The following is a 21687-nucleotide window of genomic DNA, read 5'->3' on the forward strand; positions in this document are numbered from 1 at the left end:
ATTTAACTTTCTACGCACACAGTTTGATGTTTGTGGGTATATATATAAAATGCATTTTTGTAAATCGACATAAAAAGTCTTAGTAATGTTTAATATTTAAAAAATTCGAATGCAACACTTACCCTAAAATCATTCTTAAATTTCTTTAAGTCATCAATCTGTTTTCTATGCTCGGAAACAATTGGTGATATACCTGTAAAATTAGGAATTATCAGACATAGATTTATTCTAATTTTTAACTTAAAATTCTTTGAGAATGAGATGTCGGAAATAAAAAATTAGTTTTTTTTATAAAAATAAGAAAAAAACTTCAATATATTAATTATAGACCTTGGCATTTGTCAAATTATGCATTTAAATATGTTCGATACTAAGAAAAAGTGCTGACCAAAAATAAAAAATACTCTGTACCTGGCATTAGATTAGACATAATCCTTCCTATTTTTACAGTTATACATAAAGACTTTTTAAAGCTCTAACCTTTATTTTCAGCTTTTGAGAAGCTAGGTGATGTCTCATTGGGCTTCATATTTTCTTTATTCCCTGCTGGAGAATTCTGCCTCTGATCTTGAAGCCTGGGATCCTTAGCTAGAAGATAATTTTTTAAATGCAAAGTTAGAAATTAGAAAAATAAAATGGGAAAATGCTCAATAATTTTGATCTTTTACATTTTTGGGAAAAAAACCCATTTCCATCTCAAGAGAATTTTCTCCTTCGCAGACATATAAAACACCAATAATTCTATTTATATTGATATTTACTAAGCAGGAATGCTAAACCTCAACAACAGACATTTGAGAACAACATACATGACATTAACAATATTAAACAACTAACTTCATCTACATAAAATTTTAAATGTGTATACAACATACCTATGAATAAAACATAGCATTTTTCATACAATGTTAAACTTATTAGCACTCCATTTCACAAATGACACTATAGATCTGGAAGCTCTTCCTTACATACCCTCAATAGATGGAGTAACAGCTCTGTTGGATGCAGGACTGGCAGGCGTAGGAGATGCAGCTGGAAGAGGCATCGCAACAGCTTCAGCTGGAATAATACCAGCTTGGGGAGAAGCAAGGACTGGTCCACTAGGAGTATTTCCAATACTGTTTTGTCTGGGAGACCTAGGTCTGTGAGTCTTAGGGGATAATCTTGGAACTAGAAGAAAAATAAAAGTTAACCATTACATTCTCGGCTCAAATGTCACTTCCTAGAAACAGGCTTCTTTGATAATCTAGGTAAAACAGTCCTATCTGACCCCCATTCTCAATGACTCTTTATCCCATCACTCTGTTTCCTTTCCCAAAGTCTTAGGAATAGTAGTGGTGACTGAGAATATAAATATCTGAAGAACAACAGCGATTACTAAAAACAAAGCACACGTGGAGTTTCCCTAACTAAAATAATTCTAAAAGAGGTATTTTAAATGAAGTTAGAAACTAGATTTCTAAGGTGAGATTAATGTCACTTAAAACAAGTTGGCAACATTCTCTACTAAAAAGTGAGGCTGTTTTTGTTTTTTTCTTTTAACAAAAGCTGTGTGTGTGGGAGAATCCCTGAGAAATAGGCTTATTTGTTACTCCTTCAAATAATAAACTCAAACAACTTTTGGCAGCTTGTAGCCAATCCTATATGCCCTTTCTTGTCACAGCAAGATCTATTCTGCAGAAACTAAGGAAATCAGGGATCCAATTTAGCCAAAGGGAAAGATAATCTAAGCACGGTTCATACATCACAACTTCAAACTAAATATCTAATAGGTTTCATATTTCATTATAAACCCATGTACAGCTCAGAGTCAAGGTTTAGAGAAAATAGTTCGATTTGCTTCACGTTAGTGGTTCTTTATTTTTTTAAGTCACAAGGGTCACAGAAGGAAGCTATTACTCAACAATTGCCATTTTTCCAATTAGTGTGAAGAGCAAGCCTGTAACACTGTTCTGCAAGTTTCTCTAGCAATTATGGTTTTCTTCTCTCACCTCTATAATCATGTTTTATTCTCAAAATTAATTCCCAAATTATCTGAGTATGTCAACTGATTAATGGGCCAACTAAAGAAACAATTTTTAGAAATTCTATTCTGTTAACTGAATTGTTATTTCCTCATAATTGAAGACCAAAAAAAAAAAAAAAAAAAAAAACCAGAAAGTGCCAAAAAAATTTATCATATAATTATGCATACGTGAAGCTGAGCAGTGTACATCCACTAAGACATTTAATAGCGTTGTTTATATTTATTTAAGCTTAGATATCTTTTTTTCTTTTAAAGGTTCTATGCACTAATTACAATATAGACTGTGACCAAAAACGCCACGATCACTGCATGCTCTAACTTTCCAGTAATCATGGAAACAAAACGTAAGTAGCAAAAGCAGTCTTAGCCTAATTAGAAGATCTTGTCGAAGTGTATTTTTTATACTTCTATAGCTGTCAGCACATTCTTCAGGCTAGTCACAGATAAAACTTGGGCCTCTCATGTGTGTTTGAGATCCTTATAAAGGAAATGTCGTCAGGAACTAGTGTCATATACAGATGGTATGGAAACACACAGCACTGCTAAGCCCAAAATAAATGTTCATGGAATGAATCAAGTTGCTAAGAAGATATAAAAATGGATCCCACCAAACAGTGTTACATACTGTATTTGACTTATACCTGAGTGGTACTTTATTTAAAAAACTACAAAAAGTATTCTTGTACTTGTGAATATCACGAATTTCATCACAAGTTCATAAAGTAGACTGGGCAAAAATTATTTTACTCACTGAGAAAACTGAAATCTAGAATAATTTGAATGATGTGCTCTAGAATATGGTGATTCTAAGATGGCGATTCACGATTTGCCCCTAACCAATGGTGACAGTAAGTGGTAGAGCACAGAATAAAAATAATAGGTTTTCCAATTTTTGGTTATTCCATTTTTAATATATACACTTACTTATACTTCAAACAGAACTTGAGCTCAGCCATTTTTATAGCTAGTAGAATTACAAAATAAACAGTCATTATGTCTAAGTCAAGTGTACCTACCCCCACTGACCACTGATGACCACGTGCCTCCTGCGGGGCTAGTCCTTGCTGTTGGAGGAGCAGCTGCTTCACTTGGTGGGGTATGGGATACAAATTCTAGGCCACTGGAAATGGAACCCCTCCCAGCAGAAACTCTGTGATTTCGAGGGTGTCGCTGAGCCTTTGGGGACATCCTTGGAGGCCCTAAGAAAGGAAGAGTGAACATCACATAAATGCCACAATGTCCATTAGTATTACTTTTTCTGCTAAATATATGCACACCTCATTCGCACACACTCCATCCTCTCTCTCTAGTTTTTCCTTTGTTTAAAAAAAAAAGAAAAAAAGGCATACATATTTTTTGACTGTTCTTTCAGAATTATTTTGTAGAATGCCACAGTTTTATAAATAAAATTTTATTTCTATTTATTTTTAAAGAAAGGGAGAGATGAAATTAGTGGTAAGAAATCAAACAATAAGATGTCATAACTCTTCAAAGAATTCAGCAATTTGCTTAACCTATATCCATTACTTGTAAGCATATAAAAATAAACATAACAAAATGTTACCAGAAGTATGGCTACATGATGGAATAATTTTTATTTATCATATACTTTTGCTTTCTCTCTCAAATTTTCTATATTACTTCTAATATTACAAAAAAAATATTTTTAAACGAAGACTATTAACCCCTATATATCTTTATATTACTGAAATATAAGTAAATACCCTTCTTAAATTTCTCAGAAATCTTATCGTTTATCTACCTCTTCTGCCATGGTTATCAATTTTATAACCCATGGCTTAAAACAGCCCACACCTGTAAGCAGTTCCTCAGACTTAACAGGCTGTGAGCTGAAAACTCTACTGTTAAGAGGCATGACAATTTTAAGCTCAGAATAACAGACATTTGGAAAAGAAATTTGCACTATATGAGTTATCAAAATTCTACACCATTAATTCTGTCATCTCATTAGCAATTTCTGTTTCTAAAGACGACTACTATACATTCAAACAAAACTGTCAGATGAAAAACTCATTCTTTTTGGATAATACATCAAATACTTACAAAACCAAAACATACTCCCCTGTATTAAGCACAGAAAATCACTATACTTGATATTTTTAATTTCAAAGTTCACACTTAAAAATGCTGTTTCACCTAACTACATGACTAGGAAACATTTTAATTCAAATTATTGAAAAAGAAAACTTGAATGTAGCATCCCTGAATACGCAGCAGGTACACTTCTGTGTGAAAGGTCCACAAGCAGTTCTTAAATCTTACTGTAGTGAAGACATTCACACTCACTAAGGAGTCCTGTGTTATCTAACATTATCATATAAACATCATTTATTCAACGCATGGACTGTAACAAATACTTCAAAAGAATTTAACTTTTTCTTTAGTGACCACCATTATAGGCACTTTTGAGTAAGGAAGTCAACTTGAAAATCAGTGCACCATGCTGTTGAAGGTTAGCCACTTTAGCCAAGATCACATGACCTCCCTGACTGGATGACAATAGTTTACTAAAAAGTAGCCAACATAGTTTTCTCCAAGGAAGCACTTTATGCCAGAAAATTGTACTAGTCTCAACATAAGTTACATCAATTGCAATTTAAAAGATTGCAATTTTAACCCAAATACTTTAAACATCAAAAGGACATTATCATTCAGAAAACTTGTTTTTAATTTATGGTGTGTTTAAATCAAAATGTGACCTTTCTACAACACATCCATATATCTGATATGTAACAATGGTGAATTGGCATCAAATATTGAATGAGAATTACAGGATTTTATCTTTTTTTTTTGACAAGGGCAAAAAAAAACCCTTAAATATTAAACTTCATATGTTTTTTTATTAATAATTTTATCTTTGATATAGGACTTCTATGTTAAAGCAGACTTTCACTATAAAATACTGCAAAGCTAATTTTTTTACTTCCCCAAACATAAAACCAAACTGTGTACTGTAATCTAAGGAGCAACACACAAAGGAGGCTACATGGAATGTCCTTCTCAAAAAGGACCCCTGAACCACCACTCCTGCCTACGGCCAACAGGTAGGTTCACTGGTACCTTGGCCAAGGAGCTGTAAAATGATAGGTTCTACAATAAGCCTAAGATTGGGTGAAAAAGATCACTGTTTACCATTAAGCACTGTATACAGTGTAAACAGGGAGGGAGAGGACCCCAGGGCAGACCTTCTGGGGCTGTAAAGGAACATTATCATCGGAAGGAAATAAATTCCCATTCTTATAATTTAGGATAGTTCATAGCTTCACACAGTATTTATTAAATTTCTCTCTAATGAACAAAAGGTTAATAGAAATAGTTTTAATAAACTAAAGTTAAAACACAGAAATTATAGGTTATCAAATAATGAAGAGGAAACTACTCTGTAATTATAAACTCACATAGGAGTTAAACAAAGACAAACAAAAACATGAACAAATTGTGGTATTGTACCTTCTGAAGACATGCGTTTAGGCATAGTAGAGACAGGAGCTGGAGAACCATGAGCAGAGGGGTGAGACGGGGGTCTGGATGGCCGCGAGGGGGGCCTGGAGGGCGGCCGTGTAGGGGTGGCTGCCCGAGGTGGAAGAGAGTTGGGACCTGACTGGTAGCGAGAAGGTGGGCGAGAGGAAGGAGATGGGCAAGGCGATGGCCAGGGAACACCTGACAGAACAAATGATATGAAGGAAAGTATAAAAACTAAAGAAAAAAATGAGGGAAAAAAGTAAACAGAAAAAAAAGTAAAATGACAAAAATGATTTCTTGTACATTTTAACCCTTTGAGGACAGTCATTTGATTTGTGTTAAGTTTTAGCATAACTTAAACTGACATAAATTCACATTTTACTTTAACCTCCTTAAAATTAAGTCTGTTTAAATGAATACACGTTCCCAAAGGGTTAATTAGGATCTACACATACTATTGAAGAAGACAGTTAAGACTTTGCCTATTAATCCTGCTTCTTTAACTGTTTCCCAGTTATCAATAGTTAAAAGGAATATAACATATACTAGATAATTTCACACAATAATTCACAAAACTCAGGAGTAAGATTATTTACATTAGTTTTAGCTTTTGAAAGATAATAAAAATAAGCAGCAGCAATTATATCCAATTAAAAATGCTGGTTTCCCATAACCAATTGTGAGTTTCATCTAGTTTCTACTTGAACATTAAGGTTCAGTTTGAAATCTCATTAAGCAAATCCATATATGCATAAATTAAACATCACTTCTATTTTCTAAAGTCACAGGAGTGACAAAGGTTAATATTCATTATCTTTTCAAAAAACATTTCAATCTTACCAAGTTAGGGGAAAAAAGGGGATCATCTATGTAACTATGCAGTTTTTATTTATCTAAAAGACGATTAACTTATTTAACTACTCTAATAGATAGACTGCTTAATACACACTGCAACTAGAGAGCAGTCATCACCAAATAAACTTACACTGATGGATATGCGTAGGTCAAAATGCAGCTAACATGTTAACACAACATATCACTTACCTTAATCCGAGGAAACAGTCCAGGGCTCCTCTCCATAGGGTTCTACACCCTTGAGTATCATATATTCCCCAGCCCACTTTAGGTTTTTTAGTTTGAAAATTCTGTTTATGAACAACTAAAATTCTTTACTCAGTGCACAAAGAAATTTCATCCCCAATACCAAGTACAGAAAATACTCAGGAGTGTTCATTTGGAGAGGAATTCTGGAGAAAGACTCAGCGAAAACAAATGAAATTGGAAACTTAAGTGTTCTCTATTTTTCTTACTTTCTAAACTTAATACCTAAAATTGAATGCCCACTTTTCTCCCCAAATTAGAAACATACTATTTCTATTATTAATTGCCATGTTTCCATACTGTCTACAGTACCGCTGTCTAGTGTACCTGCCTTATATGGAAGATCCATAACCTATGAGCTAATAAATTCAATCTAAATTTAAAAGTAGAGTAGAAAAATATTTCCCTACTAAAAATGCAAGTTTCTTTTACTTAAGCTAAACTCCACCCTTACATTAAGAGCTGTTTTTTTTTAAAAAACCATATTTCTTTCATTTTCTTCACATGACTCTTGATCATGTCTTGTATTATAAATTACCTCAAATCCTTTCTTGAAGTAAGCAGAATATAAAAACAAACAATAAGTGAAAATGAATATATATTAACCACTAAGTGTTTCATAGATTAGGATTTTCCATATAAACTATGTGTAACTAATGTTATCACTCAGTGTTTTTAAAATTGAGAACTTACCTAAAGTTTCCAATTTCTTTACAAGTGGAGTGTTTTTTGGCCAAATGAATGTCTTCAGTTAAATTTAGCATTTTATCTTAATACATCATGCTAAATACATTCCAATGACATACTAATTTTTACTAATTTTACTAATTTGATATCTACAAAGGCAAATTTAAACAATTTTGAAGTGAAAACTACTCCACAGAAATTAAAGGTGTGCATGTCCTTATCAATTATGTAAACTTGTAAATACTTTAAAAACTATATATTTTATCAATGACATTGACAAATTTGGTCAAAATACTTGCCTCCATTAACTACTCTTTGGTCTGAACCAGAATTCGGGTTGAAATCTGAAGTGTGAGAGGTGGATCTTGATGGCATGGAGCCCGATCCAGGCTGGCCCATACGCGGTGAATTCTGTCTCCCACTTCCCCAGGATATGACTTCTCTATTTCTTTGTCCAGGAGGAATATATTTATTTTCCCTGAAAATAAGAGATCTTCTAAATCATTTTATCCTACCAGGTACCAGGCCCATGATACAAATCTAAAAGTAATTTGGGCAGGAGAGAATGAATGATTGTTATAAAAAAATTAAACACTAACCCAAACTGCCTCACTCCCGGACACCTCTATTCTCCTAGTTTACCCTGAGTTCTAGCCTCTGGACTTTCCCTTCCCTCAGAGTCTCCTGCTAAGCACAAAGTTTAACAGATGTGTATTCATTCTCATCCTACCTGGCCTCTTTACGGCCAATTTTAACAATCATGGTACATATTCCTGAAACTTTCTTCTTCCTTGACTTTCTCTTTGTTTTCTCTTTTCTCTGTCTAGTCATTGGTTTTTCATGGCTTCAATATCAGCAAAGCTGATAAACCCCAAATCCACACTGCCAGTCCCAGTCTCAACAGCTCCCCACTGAACACTTCAATTCAAATCACCAGACCATGCTGTGAGCGTCTTGAAGACAGAATGTCTATCTTCCTCTCCCACGTATATAACAGGTGCTTCTCTATACATTTATGAATAAATAAATAAAAGACTTGTGAGCCCCTCAAATGCAATCAATTGCACAAATGGATTCACTGCACCTCCCCTCAAACTTGCTCCATGTGTTCAATCTCCGTAACAGTACAACCATCAGGCCACTTAATTTCAAATAAACCTCAGGGTCACCTCTGGTTTTTCTAACCTTTCTATCAGCAGCCCTGGTCTAGCTGGTTACCAAGTTCTCATACTGAACTATTTCTGAACACTACCTAGTCTCCATGTTTTAGCCAGTTCTTAATGTCCCAGAGTTTGCTCATGCCATCCACCGCCTACAGGGTGCTTTTACGTGACACAGTCCTTCCCTACTCAGCTCCTATCACCAGCTACCACCACTGCATCCTCAACATGCACCCTGTACTCCAGACATATGACACAACTAGACTTTTTTTCTGCTGGCCGGTTCTCTCACATGTCTTTTCACTATGTGACGAATTCTCTCTTCTCTTTGAGTAGAAGACAGGGTCACTATCCTAGCATAAAACATCATCTCCTCTGACCCTACAGGTTATGCTAGGTTCTCCTCACTATAGGTTTTGCTAGTACTTCGAACACATCTGTAATCTAAATGAGCTCTTCCGCATCTTGGCTTGTTCGTCACTGCATATCCAACACTTGGCTCCACAGAGCCGACACTCCAAAAATATTTTCCAAGATTACTATAATCTTTTCTCTAATAGACTCTCACACCAATTCCATTTGTATTCTCTACCTAAGCTACATTAAAAGAAGATGAAATATAATAATACGCCTTCTCACACAGACCTTGAGTTGTGTATCCAAAATACTGCATCATGATTTCCTTTAAATACCTAGTGTTTATGTTGTGGCCCTCACGTTCACTGGAATTTCTCTGAACTGCAGTGTATTTTTCTTCTTCACTCCTATCATCATTTTCCAGGGCCACCCGGGCTTTGTACTGGGCACTTGATTCAATTTCTTCTGCTAATTGGTTTGCTCTTGCTTCCCGTTTTAAAAATTCTTCCGAATTATCCCTTTCCAAGGGCACTCTGAAACACAAGAAAAGAAAAAGCAAAGTGAGTACTTTAATGTCAAATTTAAATATCTGTCACAAGCAACAATTAAGAGTTTAGAATTTGAAATGCTGTTAAAACTGTAAGAGAGTTATACTAATCTATTTGTTTATAAATAAAAATTTGAATTGCTACCTTTTCTGTAGAAAAATATAACATTTCCAAAACTGGTTAAATTAACTATTCCCTCATAACCTCTACGCTTGAAAATTTAGAGTTTTTACAACTTAAAAACAAAACAAAAATAAAATTTGTTTAGAGCATAAATTTAAGGTATAGGTAAACTACATGTATTCACTGTTGCAATGGGAATTTATCAGCCTAAGTAGTAACAGGATATTGCTTTCACAAAACTGTTTAATTTAAAATTCAATAGAAACATTTATTCAACATCATAATTTAAGTTGATAAAAATCAAAGACAAACACTAAAAGCAAATTTTGAACTTACGTATATGAAGATAAACTGCTATCATATGTAGACACTACACCATAATTTTCTTCATTATATCGAAACATATCATTGGGATCCCATCCATTAGACTAGAAGAAAATGAAGCTCATTTTTCAAAATGACAAAGTATTTGCCTTCTTTAATTCAGTCACAATCAATATCTACATTAACAATATCAATTATACTAGCAAATTTAAAAAGTAGGCAAAAATTCCCCTTAGAAATGTTTGAAAGAAAAACTTTTCTTACACACATTGGCCCTTAGAAGTTCGTTAAATAACTATATAAAACAATTATTTGAGAGGTTATTAGTAAAAGTTTGGAACATTTTAGTTACTTCATAAAAAATGATCCTTTAAGTCAATGTTCTCTCCTTTCTCTACTCCTTAACAGCCACCTTTCTATGGGGTATTCACTTGAAACTTTCCTGAGTTGGCTGAAGGTCTGTGCAAGGCAAGGGGTGCTTTTTCGACAGTCAAAAATATTTCCAGCATTTTGGGGCAAGGAAAGGAGAAGCCAAAGCCATCCCACAGCTTTCCCTGCTGCATCACTATTTCGAGGTGGAAGCTTGGTACTAGATTCCCTGCCATCCTCTCCTTCCTCCTAGGCATGCTCAAAGAGAAAACAGCATGAGAGAGTGAATAGACAATCACTGAACAAAGTCTCAACAGCTGGGTTTTAGAAATCGCTTTGCTATTAGCAGCTGTAGGTCTTTGGCAAAGAAATTCTGAGCCTTGGTGCCCAACCTGTAACCTTAGTGTAGATAACTCTACAACTCTATGAAAAAACTACCCTCTCAAAAGCTAGACTACATTCTTTAATATGTAAAAATCAACCAATCAGGGGCAGAGGCTGGAAGAATCTTTGTTGGTGAATATTAACGTCTATTGTTTCAACTCCTCTTTGAAAGACTCACTGGTGGAAAAGGCCAAAATACAGTACATATCTCAGAAGAAAGGACACAGAATCATCCAAACAATACTGATGACAATTTTCAATACCAAAGCTTGCCTCTAAGGTCACATATCAACTTTGGGTCCTTCTGTGCTATTTCAGATAAAACTGTAATATAATTCCACTACTAAAGCAAATCCTTATGCCTAACACATGGGCAGGAAATTACAGTTACCTATGGAGACTTTAAAATTACTTAAGTAGTATATACTCCATGTAAAAAGTCTAAACCATGCAGAAAGACATCCAATAAAAAGAAACCATCTTCTAATCCCAGTGTGCATAACCACTATTAATTTCTTGGGCACAACTCAGACATTCTCTACATATATATAGGAATAGAATCAGCCCTCTTTTTAAAAAATTCAAACAGGCTCTTCTTGCTCTGCAACTTGCTTCCTCTTAAGTCTTGGATATCTTTCCGTTATCAGACTACCATCCTATTTTGTGGATGTATACTATTTCAATTGAATGAAGGTACACTAAATCTATTTAACTTACGCCCTACTGATGGATAATTAGGATGTTTCCAACTTTTCACTATTAGAAACTGCTGCAAAACGCATTCTCATACTCAAGTATTTGCATGTCTTATGGATATAATAGAGCAAAAAAAAAATCTGAAGTAGAATTATTAGACCAAAGCATATCTATATTTTAAATTTTGATAAATATTGTCAGAATGCTCTCTAGAAAGCAACTATCAATTTACCCATCTATCAATAAAAACATGCTTCTCCATAGCGTCCACACAGGTTATGGCTACACAGACCTGAGAACCTTTGCAGTGTTATATTTTTTTAAATTTCAAAGTTTATTTAAAACTGAGTATTGACTTAAAGATCAAACGCAGATTTGTTACAAAAACTTCTCTGTAATATTCAATGAAAGATTCTTCATCTAATTCAAATTTTGCTATCTGAACACTCATTTTTGGCAAGATACTTTTCTATCTCTATAGTTTAGAAACATAATTTAAAGAACCCTAAAAATCTTATCAAGCATTTGATTTATAAATATTATGGGAAAAATAAAAATAACATATGCTGAGAGGCTTTTAGAAATAGATTTTTGTGGAGAATGATCCTAATTTTAAAACCAAGGAACTTATTTATTGCTTTAATTCTAATGTTACCTGACTGTATATCTTAATAATTAGTACCTCATCCTCAGACAAGCCTAAAAGTCCTACTTTGACTCACCCTTAGGTAGAGTCAACAGACAATTAAGACGGTACTTGCCTTAGGCTGCCTTATTCTGCAGAGCATTCAAAGTAAGATATACTGGCATTTCCAGTTTCCCATGGTTTCAATTTAAATTTGTAAATTGCGTATTATGACTTACTTTAAAACACAGAAATAGTCATAAGCATCTCAAAGAAATATTTTTCTGTATTACTATGGGTGTGTGTGTGTGTGTGCACGTCTATTATACATTAAGACTACTGCTTTAGATATACTCACAACAACAACATACTTAAAACCAAGTGATAGGATGTCACATATCACATGGTCATAGTCTGACACTAATTCAAAGATTTTACTTACGACATCATTTTCCAAAGCTTCCAGTTCCTCACTGGTAGTGAGTTCACCAGAATCCCAGGGCTCCAGGTCCTTCTCTTTGTGTTCACCATTCACTTTAGCACTGATAGCAGAGTCAGTAAAAGCATCTGCAAAGGGTGGTTTTGGTTGAAAGATCATACGAATCAATAGGACAATGGGCTACACTATACACACACAAATTATCAACAAAGATGTATTCTAACAAACTGTGAAAAGTGATTTTCTGATATAGAAAGAGTAACATTCATTAACAGTATGCTTTTGGATGTGTAATGCTTCTCATACTAAAACCTTCAGTAAATGGCATCATAGATCATTAATGAAGGAAAGTTTCCCATACAATTTTAAGCCACATGAAATGTTTTAAAGTCATTAAATTATATTAAAAATAATTACTTTGTGTTTCAGAAGTAATCTAACTTTCAGAAATTTTCTATCAATCCATCTAAAACATCTCTTCTTTCCCAGTAATTAGATATACCCTCAGAGTTCCTGCAGCCAAACAAATGAGGACTTTTTTAACTTTCCAAATCCATGCCTATATGCAGACATCAGTATCCTAACACACTCTTGCCATCAGTAATTAAAGCCATTCTAGGTGACCCATCTCTTCAAAGACCCATTTTCCCTAGAGTCACTCTACTTCAAAGTTCAGGACCTACAGTGTTACCTGTCCCTAGAAGGTTCAAGTAGCAAGCCTATCTGTACTTCCTAGCAACTTTCTCACTTATTGTCCTCCCCCCCTCTGATAATGTTACTGAGGACCTCCAGCTGGCTTGTGAAAGCAACATGGTATCGGTATGTTTGGCTGACAGGTACTATCTATCTCATTGCTGCTATACAGCAAAGGAAAAATTACTCTAGTTCAGAGTTAGGACGCAGCTAAATAAAGGTCCACTTGGGCAATGATGGCATTAGAAAATGCTTTGGAAATAAAGGTTTGCTTTAAAATGGCTGGACCCATACATTATGACATAGCCCAGGGCTAGGCAGTGACACTTCTGTTGATCTGGCTCTGATGGAGATTACTAGCTCCCACTCACTGTGCCCTCACCCTTACTGCAAGCTGCCACCAAGGAGGAAAAGGATAGAATCAAGAGCTGTGCCTCCTTCAAAAGAGACAATTCCAGAAAGATTTTTGATTTGGTACTGCTTCTATAACTTACCATGAGCTCTCCAGTGGGCAGAGTGATGTCAAAATAGTCAATCAGAGCCAGCAAATTTAAGGATGGCACTATGAGCCTAGCTAGCTCTTACCTCCTCTCATCTCAAACTAGAGGTAGACAGCTGTGTATGGGTGTGCGCATACACACTAGGGAATAAAAGCATAATTGCACTAATGGGCTTAGCTGCTAGCTCTACCAACAGTATGGCTCCTGTTGCTAGCGATTGTAAGAGCCAAGGCATCCTGAGGGGAATCCCCAGGGCAGCAGGCTTAAGCTGGGAGTAGGGTAGAATCATTACTAGAAGAGGACTGCATTTTGGAAAAGCTTTCTAACAGGTTCTAACAGATGATGATGTCTTTATAACGCCATCTTCAGCTGGAAGTCACTGACGACCCTAAAAACTTGGCTTTACACGACACTCACACAAGTCAAGTCCAACTCTATATCATCTTAAAGTTACAGAAATTCTTGGTAAAAATTAATTTTGCCATGTGTACTTCCAAGAAAACATCACATAGTAACTTATATGAAGATGCTGAAATTTCCTAATTTTCATGAAACTACAACAGAAAACTATGTTATAGGAAAATTCCAAGCCAGTCATGTTATCTTCTGCAAGAAGCAGCAGGATTATTAACTTATATTTAAAATCTTGTTAATGTTTTAATCACACTAGTTTTTGAAAAGCATATATTTAAATGAATAAAGTATGTACTTAGATGGAAATCCAGCATTAAAGTTAACACTGTTTATTCCCAAAACTAGAGCTCAAAGCAGCAAGATTTTTTTTTTTTTTACAGAACCATATAAATGGACTTTTTCTCACTGCAAGGTATATGTGTATATCTAAGTCAAAGTATTTAGGAAAGACTAGAGACTGAGCCAAGCTGTCCTGAAATTGAAAGATTGAAATATACAAGAAAAACAGCTTAATTATACTTTTATTGGTGTTATTCTAAACAAAATCAAAAAGGCTCCCCAAATGGGAGCCAATGTGAAAAAGCAATCATCTGATACTATACCAAATTTCACTCTCTAATCACAGTTTAGGTTGTATTAAAAGGCCATTTAGTAAGTCACCTTTTTCTTTCAATATGTTTTTAACCTTCTATCTCCTGTTCACAATACTAACCTTATAAAAAGAATTAACTACTCACACATTGTTACTTAGCATTATGGTTTTCTTTCAAGGCAGAAATGGGGTAAAGGAAAATGCAAAAGTGTGTTCCTGTTAAATGGTATTTCTTAAGTTAAAATTTCCCCAAAAGAAAGCCCTTAATTTTTAAAGATGAGTAAGGAGTTTAGGAAAAGATGTACAAAAGATGTGCAGAAGTGAAGAGTCAGCACGAAATGAGGTTATAATGTCAGGATGCTGAGGAAAACCCTGGCCATAAATATTGTATTTCATGTCAACACCGTATTATTAGCTAGAAGAAAATAAGACCTGGATATTCCACATTACACTGCTACCAATATCTACTACTGTAAATTCTGAAACTGCTATTTTACTACAAGCCATATTTGGATTTTTAAAAAACATTGTTGGTATTAAATAGTACGATGTTGTAGCTAGAATTTCTGCAAAATTCAGTAGATCGATTGGCTATAATTGCAATTGTGAGGATTTGCATGCAGATTTTTCTAATGCAGTAAGTCAGAGAATATTAACTTTCCATTATCCTTTATGGTAGGAAACAAAAAGCATTATAAAAGCAAGATGCAAGAACACAGAGTGATTGTTAAAAAAAGGTTACCTGTTTCTGAAGGAACTACAGGTAAAGAAAGAAAAAAAGAAAAAATTATCAGATGAAATAACAGATATAAATTCGTCAAGTTCTTCATTCCCTGCCAAACAAACATCAAATTTACAAAAATTTCTAGACTAGAGGAGAAAAGGGTACAAAATATTATCTGCCCCCACCAACCCCCCCCCATATATACTACCCCCACAGCAGGCGGGTTCTCAAAACCTTCCCCCCCCCCCATATATACTACCCCCACAGCAGGCGGGTTCTCAAAACCTTCCCTTCCTTCTGGGCAGAAACCTCGTCATTTGGGGCCAGTAGTGCCACCTGGTGGTGATCAGGAAGAAATGATGTCTCAACTGCTCTGTTCCCTCTTGTCATGGATCCCTTGGCCCCACACCCAGGAAACAGGATAGCTGCTCTGCTCCTCAACTTCTCTCTCAGTAAGTCATAACTCTGAAAAACCCCTCGAAGTTGTCTGAGAATGTTTTAAAGGGCAAGAATAGTGGTAAAATTAAGTTAAATGCTAGTGATATACTATAAATTAATAAAGTAATTTATTAAAACTAAAAAATGACATAAAACTAGATGAAATTTAAAAATCATTATTGGACTTAACATCAGAAACTCTTGAATATGCTTTCAGAAGTTTTCACCAAAATCCTCAGCTATCCATTTCATCTCTTAAATATGTTTTCTTTTCTAACATTGAAATTCTAAACTAAAAAAGTTATTTCAATATAATACTGTTTTGTTTTGATCAGTTACTAATAGTGACTTTTTCCCAACGATTTAAAAAAATATATTTTCTCATCATATGCCATCAGTTATACATGGACCAATCTATACACCGTAGAGCATCAGTTACAGTGGGTGCCAATCTCAGAACCGAGAGACCATTTTTTAGCATTTATTATCACTGAGTTTGGATGAACTAGGGATTCATATTTGTCTAAGATACAATCTCTGCCTTTTCCTGCAGGAGCTCCCAGGAATAAAAGAGTAGTTACAGATGTGAGGCAAATCTTTTAGAATCAAATGTGAAGAGTGCTAAAATTTAATTAGAACATAGTTTTGAGGAGCAAAGGCTGTGGCTTTAAAAGTGACAGCTTATCAAGGCCTTCGAAAACACAAGCAAGAATTAAACAGAGGGAAGTAAAGGGGCTGTAAATAACATAGGCGAGAGTAGCACTAAAAATAAAATTTCTCATCTACAGCCATGCCACCCTGAACGTGCACGATCCCAATCTGATCTCGGAAGCTAAGCAGGGTTGGGCCTTGTTAGTACTTGGATGGGAGACCACCCAGGAATACCAGGCGCTGTAGGTGTTAAAATAAACAAATAAAAATAAAAAGTCTCTAAATTGTACACAAGTTCATAGGCTTCCCCAGGAAGGTGGAATTTGGGGCTAGGGATGAGACTGCCTTTCTATTTTACATTCATCTGTTTTAATAAACTTTTACACTCTAAGTATATATTAAACCATGTGTTTTGCTATATAGAAAATGTTTAAAAATACAATATTAAAGAATAGCATACAAAACAAGATAGGGGTAATAAACACAATAAGGGTCAAGGAGACAAGTGGAGACAACATCCTCAAGCAGGAGGGAGGGAAAAGAACAAGAGAGGACCTCAGGGAGCACACAAGAAGCCTCTAGAGTAGGGATTCTTCGTCTTTGTTCTTTGATTCATGTACCCCCTTTGGCATCTGGGGGGAGCGTATGCATTTAGTTGCATAAAATACACAGGAAATCAAAGGAGATAATTATAATGAAATGCAGTTATTGAAAACAAAAAACAAATCTGTGCCATCATAATTTACATGCTTTTTAATACAGTAAACAATAAGATCTAACAGCAAATCTAACTACTGTATTTTTTTTTTTTAATGCCTACAGCACCTGGTATTCCTAGGTGGTCTCCCATGCAAGTACTAAGCAGGTCCCACCCTGCTTAGCTTCCGAGATCAGACATTGGGCTTGTTCAGGGTGGCACGGCCGTAGACCATGGACTGTGGCTCCACTGGGGCACAAACCCAGGATGTTCTGCATGTAAAGCAGACATGATAACCGCTACACTGGAACCACATCCAACTACTGTAATTTTAAAGAGGGAACAAATAATACTTTGAGATATCCACATCCATAAAGTTGATATAAAATTAACTGAGTTCTACAGGTTCTAAAAATCACACAGATACTGCTCATATTAGTGGTTTACTGCCCACATTAATAGGAGAAAGAAATGCTAAATTTTAATCAAAGGTAAATGAAAATAAAGATGTAATATTTTTTCCCATGCAAGTTCATCGATGCCCTGAATCCTCTCCATAAACCATTTGAGAATCCATGGATCCAGGGTTAAGGACTCTGCCTCTACATCCTAAAAAGCAGGAAGAAAGAATTCTGCTGTGGATAAAGGAAATGAAGTAAATGGAGTGAGAGACTGGAGGAGGTGGTCATTAAGGTTGCAGAAATAGGTTTAAAAAAAAAAAAAAAAGTCTGCTGAGCTCTCCTGAAGCTTCAGCAAGAACCAGGAACCCTACATTCCTAACTAACCAGCACCAAGAGGGATTTTCCTCAGTCACACCCAGCAGGCTGGCTTCAGGAATAGACAGAGAGGAGTTTAAAAATGGAAAGCCAGGGGAGGATCAAACAAATGGCCCCATTTTTTCCACTTAAAACATAAAAAAAAAAAAAAAAAAAGTAAAGGGAAGAGTCAGAGAGCCCTGTGAAGGACAAAAAGGGAGTAGAAAGTAAAGGTTAAGCTGGCTATGCTCAGAGTAGGTCTTGAAGGGCATTCTGGAAAAGAAGCAGTTACAATGCAAGCTGCTAAAATGGGATGGAAATAAAAGGCACTGAAGTAACCGAGCTTAGACGGCTAGGTTTCTATAGGAATAGTGTTATGTTCCAAATGGCCAATTTGAAAATAAATTTTTGTAAAATCTACCATTTGCAAACTAATATTGGAAGGTGTCCAGGTCCCAGCCACAAAACTATGGGAAACTGGAAAGCACTCCAAAGGCATACACCTCCCTGTTTGAAATACCAAGACTTTATAGTTAGTTATGTTACAAAATACACCAGACAATAGCACTTGCCTATTAAAAATGCAGGAATAGATACTGTTCATTTTGAATGACCATGCTACTTCCAATTGTAATTCTGGGCCTATCAAGAATAACTATTTAATATTTAAAAGTCAAAAGCAGTTTATTTGATGTACCATGGAGATAAGTTATATGACCATAAAATTCAAGTCTTTGAGGTTAGTCCATAAAGTCAGTCCTAAAGTTTTTCCTTCAACTGGAAACTTTTTAGGAGAGAATGAATCAGGAAGAGCTAATACAAAGAAATGAAAACATAACAAGTCATCCTGACTTCACAAACGGCAGGGTCAAGACAGACAACCAGGATCTATCTCTGCGGCACATGTACCCCGAACAGGCAACGGAGGCTTCCCTGCTTTTAATCTCTTCTTGTCTCGGCAGCTGAAATTTTCAACCAAACACCATTCTTTAAAAATTTTTAAGTTTTTGTGCATATAAAATAAAAGCCAGTAGTGGCAAAACCTTGACTTCCCAGTAGATGGCGATGTGACAAATATTAGTAGTAATAAAGTTTAAAATGGGAAACGAATTCTTGTCTAATTTTAGTTGAACTGGCACTCATTTTCAAAACTTTCAAGTAACAATGGTCACAACACAGGTGGCTGCTTCCATCTGTCAGATTCATTGCTCTGCATCTGAATCAATAAATGCATATTTGACTGATAACATATCAAACCGGAGGCTGTAACCCTATGTAATCAACTGCTTTATATTAACCTGAAATAAAGCTACCTAGATAATGTCTTTGCACACTGCCTTGTTTAAAGCTAGTAATAAAACAGGCTTTCTTAAAGAGAGTGCTTACTGGTCTCCGAAACTCAATCACACAGATAACTTACTGCTTCAGTCATCTCTTCTCTTTTTAAATGACAACCAATGGTAAAATTAGTACAACTTGAAGGCTACAAAGCCTCAAATTCCTACATTCCTGTAAGAGGAAAACTACATAAAACAGATTTTATTATGGATGTGAATAACTTCTGGGATCTGACATTTAGTCATATTGAAATAAAGACTGTAATGCTTACGAGGTACCTTGGAAAGATTGAAAAGAGTTGTCCTCCACTTGAAAGCACAACTACACACTTTTTGCAAATCCTACACAATTTCAAAATGCAGCATTTAAAAAAAGTGTGAGGTCTTCTCTTCCTGGAGCTACATGCAACTATGAGGAAAATGCCAATTATCCTCAGTTCTCTGAAAGCAAAATATAACCTAAAGCAATAGTTACTTTTGACTGTGATCCCCATAAAAAATTTCAGAGTTTTTAACTCAAAGTAAATTTACCACTCAAGGAAAAAAAATGTCAGAGCCTTGGCAACTAAATTGAGATGAAGGCTATCAGGACAGCTGAAGTAGGCAAGAGATCTGAAGGATGCCAGCTTCAAAAGTGCAAATACTTCTGCACTTTTATAAAAAGTACTTTTAGTCGAGGGAAAGCAGAAGTAATGAGCTCTAAGAAACAGTAAGCCACCTGAAAAAGTTCTTTCCTGAGCAACAAGCAGCTCCAAGGAAAAAGACAGTATGTAATTTTAAGGCTTTAGTTTTAGTCCAAATATCACTTGCTCTGTTAAAACTAATTACAAATGGGGGGGGGGACCTCTATTGTTTTCTAGTTAAAATCAAACCAAATCACCCAAATCATTCTCTCTTCTTTTCTGAGATCTGACCTAAGTATGCTTTTGACCAAAGTCTGGAAAGAATCAACTGACATGCAAAAGCAAACCACAAAGTACTGTTCTTGTTTGCAATTTAATTTGTCTGTCCCTCTTATGGAAACCAATGGGATAGCCTAGAATATGACTAGAAAACAGAACAGACATCTCAATCAATGCACCACGTAGAAAGCACAGGGTAGAGGGTTTCATAAGTGACCATACAAATGCTTTTCATGCTATAATATTTGATGAAAAGTTTGAATAAAGTGCTTGGAACCTGTAGCCATTTAGGCATTGCCAATATGCATTAATAATGAAGCTCCAGAATGCATAAATAATGAAGAAATCTTGTATTCTTCCCATATAAAATGCATAATTAAATTTTATAGTACTATGACGAAATGAGATAAAAACAGAAAAATATCCCTCAGAGAAAAATACATCCTACTTAAATATAAAAAGGCAGTTCTTATTTTCCCTACTAATAAACTCTATTTGTGGGATGCACAAATTGAATTCTCTAGTTAAAACTTTAGGCAAAATATTTTTAAGATAAAGTACTTCATATCTCAGTTTTAGTAAGCTCACTAATAACATAAAAAGCATTGTAATTAGTAATTTAACATTTGAAAAGCAATTTTCTTAAAACCTAAAATAGTTAAAATCTGAGCTGAAATTGTTCAGGAATGTTATCATTTAAAATGCTACTGTATTTGACTTAAAAATTAAACAAGTATTGGAAGAACAAAAATTTCAACCCACAAACCAGAGACTTTGTTTGAAAGATCTGAATGAAGATTAATAGCCAAGACTCCACAGGATCAAATTCACACCCAATTCAACAGCAAAGCCGCATCAGGGTTAACACAGAAGAACAGGAGAAAAATAGAAGACCACTTCATGAGGTTTGTTGTATTTAAAAAACAAGGTGAAAACTCCCCCTTACACATTACCTTATAAACTTCAGATCCCACGAAGTGTTAGATTTCTAATTCCCACATTATCTCCAAAGGACATTAGAAGAAATTTCAACAAAGATTCCTATAGAAAGATATGCTCTGTGTGGGGCATTAGGGGGTGAACTGTTTTCACTTCTTTGGGCTCTTGGTTCAGAGCCTTACTCTGAGGGGAAAGAGGAGCCTTTAGTCTGTGCCATCTCAAAGAGCAGCTGGCGTTTTGTATAAAATGCTGTTTTCCTCTCAAAAGAAAGGAAAAGAGAATAATGTAATTCTGTAGAAAATTTAGGGCAAAAAAATAAATAAATTCAGAAATATTTAGGAATCAAAAACCAGAATTTGGGAACTGGACTGCCAGTACTATTAGCCAACATTGCAGTCTTTTTTACAAAAACTCACAAATTTTTGACAAGTGTTCTCAAATAGGTAAAGAAGCTAGTAAATGAAATTAATTCCAGTACTTACAGCTATAGGAATACCTTTCTGATGCCTTTGCAAATATATAAACGAGTTTATAGTTTAGACTCTTCTTTCCTAATGTAAATCAGAACAATAGTTCAAATGCCCATCCTCACTTAATGCTCTTTGCCATGACTGATCTGGGTAAAAAAAGTAATCAATTTCTATTTAGTCAGATGGAACAGAAATTAAAATGAAGACAATTTATCCACATTCTTTCACTGCCCTGCTTGATTACTAGTTTTAA

At 35.1% G+C, this 21687-nt stretch overlaps 1 protein-coding gene and 1 pseudogene across 29 annotated transcripts in view; one reads left to right on the forward strand and one right to left on the reverse strand.

The window, feature by feature from the left end:
* Nucleotides 1-21687, reverse strand: part of ATXN2 (ataxin 2) — a 103109-nt gene that overhangs the window by 42095 nt on the left and 39327 nt on the right. For 11 of the 29 annotated variants that reach the window (XM_036220768.1, XM_016149720.2, XM_016149711.2 and 8 more), the window contains exons 6-15: nucleotides 15264-15278; nucleotides 12326-12450; nucleotides 9822-9913; nucleotides 9150-9347; nucleotides 7597-7775; nucleotides 5498-5707; nucleotides 3043-3225; nucleotides 973-1170; nucleotides 481-588; nucleotides 123-193 (exon numbers count right to left, since the gene is read on the reverse strand). In XM_036220768.1, the coding sequence (XP_036076661.1) occupies nucleotides 123-193; nucleotides 481-588; nucleotides 973-1170; nucleotides 3043-3225; nucleotides 5498-5707; nucleotides 7597-7775; nucleotides 9150-9347; nucleotides 9822-9913; nucleotides 12326-12450; nucleotides 15264-15278 (1379 nt within the window). The remainder of the gene's footprint in view (nucleotides 1-122; nucleotides 194-480; nucleotides 589-972; nucleotides 1171-3042; nucleotides 3226-5497; nucleotides 5708-7596; nucleotides 7776-9149; nucleotides 9348-9821; nucleotides 9914-12325; nucleotides 12451-15263; nucleotides 15279-21687) is intronic. The other 18 variants (XM_016149710.2, XM_016149707.2, XM_036220767.1 and 15 more) reach the window with 3 other exon arrangements.
* Nucleotides 16464-16583, forward strand: LOC118603220 (annotated as a pseudogene).

This window comes from Rousettus aegyptiacus, unplaced genomic scaffold (assembly GCF_014176215.1).
Source record: "Rousettus aegyptiacus isolate mRouAeg1 unplaced genomic scaffold, mRouAeg1.p scaffold_m13_p_5, whole genome shotgun sequence".
Taxonomy (NCBI): domain Eukaryota; kingdom Metazoa; phylum Chordata; class Mammalia; order Chiroptera; family Pteropodidae; genus Rousettus; species Rousettus aegyptiacus.